This window comes from Phyllobates terribilis, unplaced genomic scaffold (assembly GCF_046119375.1).
Source record: "Phyllobates terribilis strain yellow unplaced genomic scaffold, ASM4611937v1 Scaffold_211__1_contigs__length_3443825, whole genome shotgun sequence".
NCBI lineage: Eukaryota > Metazoa > Chordata > Amphibia > Anura > Dendrobatidae > Phyllobates > Phyllobates terribilis.
The window spans coordinates 2,046,812-2,053,707 of record NW_027362971.1 but is presented as its reverse complement, the minus strand read 5'-3'; the positions used below and the strand labels follow the sequence as shown (position 1 = coordinate 2,053,707).

General features: G+C 44.9%; 1 protein-coding gene across 1 annotated transcript; it reads left to right on the top strand.

Annotated features, from left to right (window-relative positions):
- The first annotated feature begins 240 nt into the window (after window positions 1–240).
- On the top strand, window positions 241–5,925 carry LOC141213725 (prokineticin receptor 1-like). The gene is made up of 3 exons (XM_073665305.1): window positions 241–635; window positions 4,184–4,383; window positions 5,450–5,925. The coding sequence occupies exons 1-3, from the start codon at window positions 241–243 to the stop codon at window positions 5,923–5,925; spliced, it is 1,071 nt and encodes a 356-aa protein (XP_073521406.1).
- The last annotated feature ends 971 nt before the right edge of the window (window positions 5,926–6,896 follow it).

Below are 6,896 nucleotides of genomic sequence, written 5' to 3'. Positions count from 1 at the left end.
AAGAGGTAAGTGGGCAGAGTATTTTATTTTTATTGTTTTACAGAACATCAACTTTGCAGGTGCATTTTGCTTTAAAATGGGAATAAAAACGAACAGAAGACTCTTTTTTAACTATTTTATTTAGCTTCTAGGGTTACGTTACTTTTTGTTGCACAAAGTATGTTGTATTTTGGTTTTCATAGGCAAAAATTAAAAATAAGGAGAAGCAGGAGACCAACCCACACATCCTGCTCCATATCAATGGCAGAGTTGTGGAATCGAAGTCTGGAGGACACTTATTTCTTGCTTGAAGAAGAAGGTCCAAAGCCGAGTGAAAACGTTCTTTTTGTGGTCAGATTGTTTATCGGTGTGACCCTTGTATGTGTCATACTAATCTGTGGGGGAGGAAACCTATTTTTCATTTTGAATTTAGTCATGTACAAGAACATGCAAAATGTGACTAATATTCTGATTGCCAATTTAGCAGTATCCGACTTTCTTGTGGCTGTAATCTGCTGTCCTTTCGAGATTGACTATTATGTTGTGCGTGAACAGTCATGGGCCTTTGGTCATATAATCTGCTCGTCAGTGATCTACTTGCGGATGCTTTCTCTGTACGTCTCAACTAATGCACTCCTCGCCATTGTCATAGACAGGTGAGCCAGACGGTTACAAAATATATATTAACGTTTTTGACAAAGGAGTATATAGTACTAAAATACAGTTGCAATCAAAATTATTCACCAGCTTTCTTGGCAAATTAAATTTATTAGCAAACTGTAAAACCGTAATAAACTAATCAAAGATCAATGCAAATAGCTGAGCACAACTCATAGAACAAGTGGTTTCTCCAAGTTCAGCACACATTGCCACTTTACTGACTAGTGCAGTATCAGAATTATTAATTGCCTTCATGACAGGCGTCTTTAGTACTTAGTTGAGCCCCTATGGCTATTACAACCTACTACAAATGTGTTTCATAATCAGACACCAGTGTCTGGTAGTGTTATTGAGGCAGTATAGGCAGTTCACTAATATTCTTGAGTGTTCGTGCTGCAACCTCCTTAAGCAAATCCCACTAAAGATTTTATTTGGGGTTCCAATCCTTGTTGGACGTTGTGGTATGCTTGTTATCACTGTCCTGTTGAAAAGGCCAATGATGTTCAAGCTTTAGCGTTCTCACGGAAGACAAGACATTTTCTCTTAGGATTTCCTGATACTTGATTGAATCCATCTTGCCCTTCACATGGTGCAGGTTTCCAGTTGCTGAAAAAGCAATGCAGTCCCAAAGCATCACTGAGCTCCTACCATGCTTCACTGTAAGCATCACCGAGCCCCCACTATGCTCTACTAAAAGCATCACCAAAACCCCATCATGCTTCAATATAGGCATCACCAAACCCCCACCATGCTTCACTGTAGGCATCAGCAAGCTACCACCAGGCTTCAGTGTAGCAATCACCAAGCTACCACCATACTTTACTGTAGGCATTACTAAGCGATCACCATGCTTCACTGTAGGTATCACCAGGCCACTTCCTTGCTTTATTGTAGGCATCACTAAACCACGACCATGCTTTTACTGTAGGCATTACCGAGCCCCCACCATGCTTCACTGTATTCATCACCAAGCCACTACTCTGCTTTACTGTAGGTATCACCGGGCCACTGCCAAGCTTCACTGTAGGCATCACTGAGCCACTGCCATGCTTTACTGTAGGTATCACTGGGCCACTGCCATGCTTCACTGTAGGCATCACTGAGTCACCGCCATGCTTCACTGTAGGTGTTCTTTTCAGTGTATATTTAATTCTTCCTCCTCCTGACATTCCGCAGATCCACAGGCCAAAAAAGCTCCAGTTTTGTTACATTCCTCCACAGAACAGAATCCCAATTTTTTGCGGCTTATTTATATGGTTTTGAGCATATTGAAGCCGTGCATAGAGACCTTAAGTGTTTATTATACACCTTACTGTGAAAATTGAAACCTTACTGCCTGATGGCTCAAAATCTTGCTGCAGGTCTTTTGCAGTCGTGGTTTTTGATCACCTACCTCCTCAGTAGTCTGATGGCAGCTGATAACGTCATATTTCTGCAATATCCAGGTAGTGAATCCAGTACTCCTCTAACATTGAACTTGTGAACTTTGCTTCTAGCTGTATCTCTAGGAACATTTAGTGGTTTTGCCATCTTTTTCTTTTATTCTTTTGCTTATTTGCGAAAGGCAATGATGTCTTCTCTTAAAGGGAGTGTCAGCCCCCAAACTCAAGGGCACTACTTATACAATCCTATAAGGAGACTTAGCCTCTATAAAACTCATACCTGTAGTATAAATTTCTCTCTCAAAGGGTACGTGCTCACTGTCCGGAGCCGGCTGCGGCCTCGACGCTGCGGAATAGCGACGCGGCTTTCGCTCATTATGCAAATGAGCGAAAGCCATTTTTTTTTCACCTGCAGACTTTCCTTATAGAGGTTAGGTCTATGGAGAAATTCCACTAGCAGACCTGCAAGAGAAATTGATATGCTGCGGTCTGAAAAGATGTGCCGCATGTCAGTTTCTGCAGGTGATCCGCAGGTACCCAGATACGCATAGTGGACATGGGATTTCTAGAAATCCCATCCACTAAGCTGTAACATCTGGCCGCTGCGGGTTTGACGTTGCATAAACACGCAGTTTCAAACACCCAGCGGCTCCGGATCGTGTGCACATATCCTAAATGTACAGAAAACAGTTTTTTGTTGCATGAGTAAATGAGGATTCCTCAATGCACACTTGGTGTGGCCAAGGGCTCACTGCATCATTGCGCACCTTCAATCAACTTGTCGCACACCTTCCCTTAGCTTTATTGACAGTGCTTGTTTTCCCAGAGCACATCTGCACTAACCCTTTCTCACTCATAGCCAGGCAAGTGCTGTTAATCAAGCTAAAGGGAGGTGCGCAGCTTCCTGATTAAAGGGGCACAATGGTGCACTGAGCCATTTGTCAGACTACGGGCGTACTGAAAAGTCTAAATTTGCATATGCAATCAAAACATTTTCTGCACTATTAGAGAAGATAAATCTATACTGCAGGTTATGAATTTTATAGGGGCAAAGTCTCCTGTTAAACTGTATAAAATTTAATTAAGTTTGGGGGGGGTGACTGACTCCTTTTAAATTTTTAGACCACTCTAGACATATATTTCAATTTCACTAACATGCAATCAAACGTCATAGTCATCAAGCCCCTAGCCAGTCCAGGTGTTTGATGTGTTTTTCTTAAGCACACCTCATGAAACAAATGAATTCTTTAATCAGTATACTTAAAGTGAACATTTTGCCAGTTTTTATTGTATATGAACAAATACCACCACCTTCATAAATTTGTATATTATCCGTGTCCCCCTGTATATCTCCCCAAAAAACTTTTGAATTGTTCCTGCGCAGGGACATCGTCGACAGAGTATAAAACATAGCTGCGCATGCGGACCGTGGTGGCCCACATGCAGTTATGTTTTATACTCTGTCTGCAGTAGGGCAGAGCAAAGTGCGCTTGTGCGAGCCAGCGTTGTCTCTTCGCAGCTGTGAGATTTTGTTCGGCTATGTGGAAGACGTAGGATGCGTCATTCACATCAATTAAAGCCAGAGGATGGTGATTACCAGCAGAACGGAGGGACAGATGTCGCAGCAATGACGACCATCGGACCAGACCGTCCAGATTTACATACAGCGCAGGAGAAATTCAAAATTTTTTTTTGTAGGATATACAGGCTGGTGGAAAGTCAGGCAATTAATAAACAAGTTTGTAGCACAGGCACTGATGGAGGTGGTGGTATTTGTTCATGCACGAAAAAACTGGTGACAGGTTCTCTTTAAGACAGCAAACCACCTGTTGCTAAAATGTGTGTGCTAATGGTGGATTCTATTCAGGGGCTTGAATAATTCTGATACCGCAGTATTTATTAATAAAGAGGTATTTTGTGCAATTTTGAAAACATAATACATTATATTAGTTGTGCTGAGCTATTCAAATTGTTCTTATTTGATGAGTTCACAGCAAGCAGCAAAGTTTGTAAATGTAGCTAATAAACCCTAATTTGCAATGGCAGTGGTGGGGGTTTGATTAATTTTTTCTTATTTTAAATAGGATGTAGCGATGTGTAATTGCTTTCTGCGAATTATTAAAACCAGCCTGACGAGACAAAAAAAAGTTCCTCTTTTCTAGATACCTTCTGATTGTGCATCCACTGAAGCCACGTATGAAGTTGCAGACGGCCTGTGGAGTTTTATTTCTTATTTGGTCATCGGCTACCGTGATCACAGCTCCCACCGCTTATTTTGCCACGGAAACTGTGTTTGACGCTTCACACGAGTCCGGAGGGAAGGTTTTCTGTGGCCAAATTTGGACTGCCGATAGAGCCGTGTACTACTGACGCGCCCCTGGGCCTGTGTCGCGCTGCGTTGCGCATGCGGGAGCTTACCCGGAGCCGGATCTCTTGAGGGTTGTAGTCTCGTGGCGGTGATCCGGTCCGTGCCCAGGGAGTCAGACTAAGTGGCGCTGTATCAGCGGTAGATGTTGGACGACTACGCCACCCGTTGAATGCAGCTATGGAGCTGCCGCTGCAGGACAGTCCGCTGAGGCCGGTGGATGGATGGTGCAGCGTAGATGGTATAACCCCCAACGGGAGGGGTATGGCCTCAGGGCAGCAGATGTGGATGATGGGGGTAGCAGGAATCACTCAGAGACGATGCGGTGTGATTCAGGGTCTTTACTGGTGACAAAGATAGACCCTCCCGGAGTACTGGCTAGCGATTGGGGCCTGGTCAGTCCTTGAGCAGATGGGATCTCCCCTGGCCAGGCGGAGTTGTAGGCCTCCCAAACTAACTGTACTCTTCTGGCTACCTTGCTAGAGGCGGGTATAAGTAGCCCACGTCCCTGAGTGTACCGTGTGGTGCTCACCCGTATGGCCGGTGACTCGGGGCCTTCTAGTAGCTTCCGCTCCACGACGGCGGTGCTGGTCCCATGCGTGTGACCGTGCCTTCGGGTTTCTTGGCCAGAGGACCTGGAATCCCCTGCCTGACGGATTCTGCTGCTGGGTAGGAGTTAGTCCCCACAGCCTCGGACTCCGGGTCCGGTAAGAAATCTTCTCAGTCAGGGCGAGCTCTGCAGCTGCCAGCCCCTGACTCCTTGTAACACTGCTCCCACAGAGCTCCTGTTGTTTCTTCCTATGCTGCTTCTCTTCTCTACTTCTGGCATGGCCCAGGAGCTGGGCCCAGCCGGAGCCACAGCTCCCTGTCAGCCCTCCTGGCTGAACTCTCCCTCTGAACTCTCTAACCCTGCCTCAGCCCCAGGTTTATATAGGGGAAGTCCTTCCCCTCCCAGGACTGGGCAGGAGGTGTGGCATGCACAGGATCCCTGACCAAGAGACCTCCCACCTGCTCTCAGACATAACATTGCATTACTGTGGAAACCAGACCCCTGGGGTGCCACACTACAAATCGTACTCTTTATTTCTGTTGGCTGTAGAATTCGTAATTCCTGTGTTTATTATGAGCATGTGCTATGTTCGCATTTGTCATGAGCTTTGGTTTAAGAGTTTACCAGGAGAACAGACGCAACAGCTACAAAGCCGACTACAAGCTAGGAGAAAGAGCGTCCTGGTGCTGGTTGCTGTGCTTTCGGCCTATGTTCTGTGCTGGTCACCCTTTTATAGTTATGCAATTGTAAGAGATTTCTTTCCTGGTCTGCTGTTACGAGAGAGGTACGCGATTGCGCTTTACTACATCGTAGAGTGCATAGCTATTAGTAATAGCATCATCAACACGCTGTGTTTCGTGACTGGGAAAAATCAAGCAAAGTGTTGCTTTAAAATACTGATTAACCCATGGGAAAAAAGAACCTTATCAACAGAGAGACATACAGTGCTCCAAGAGTGTAAATCTACAGTGCCCCCATGTGCCTTGTAGTGAGCATTCAGTAACGTGCACTTTAGACTTGTACCTAACCTGCAAAGCAAAGGTGCATTTCTTACATTAGTTTATATCGGCTATCATGTCACTTTGAATAATGGGAGTTGTGTATAAGTAAACTTTAAGGCTATGTTCACATGCAGTGTTTTTTTTTTCTTCTGCAGAAAAAAAGCTTTACAATAGCAGCAAAAGCTATGAGATTTCAGAAATCATTTGAACACGCTTTTTTTTTTTTTCTGACTGAATTTGAGCTCTACAACATTTTATAAATCTGCAGCTTGTTAATTACTTCAAGCACCGGTGAAGCGTTTTTGTTTTATTGTTTTTTTTTTTAGTTCAGCACTGGAGTGGTGCTTCTAATCTAAGGTCCCTGACCCTACTCTTAGGTTGGGTGCCCACGTAGCGTTTTACAAGCGTTTATGTTGTGGAATCTCTGCAGCACAAACGCTTGTGAAACGCTTGGTAATCCGTCCCCCATGGTCCCCAATGACAAGCCACACTTTCAATGCCCATGTTGCGGATTTTTCCGCAGCGTTTATGCTGCGCTCAAAAATACGCAGCATGTCCATTAATTTTGCGGATACGCAGCGTAATCGCCGCCATTGACTTGCATTGGACCGCGTGACATCCGCATCACTGCATTTGCACATGCGGATATCACACGGTTCAATGTGCGGATGGTACCCAAGTCTGGAGGAGAGAAGACTGACCTGGGTACCATAGAAACTGTAAAAAAAAGAATTTAAAATAAAAAATAAAGTTTATACTCACCTTCCGATGTCTTGCCGGTGTTTTGTCTGCTCCGTCCGGTGTCTTGCAATGTTCGCGTTGATGTGAAGGACCTGCCATGACGTCACTGAGTCATGTGACCCATTACATGGCTCAATGACGTCACTGCAGGTCCTTCACACCCCCGCAAGCAGTGCAAGAGACTCGACGGAGCAGACAAAACACCGGGAAGACATCGG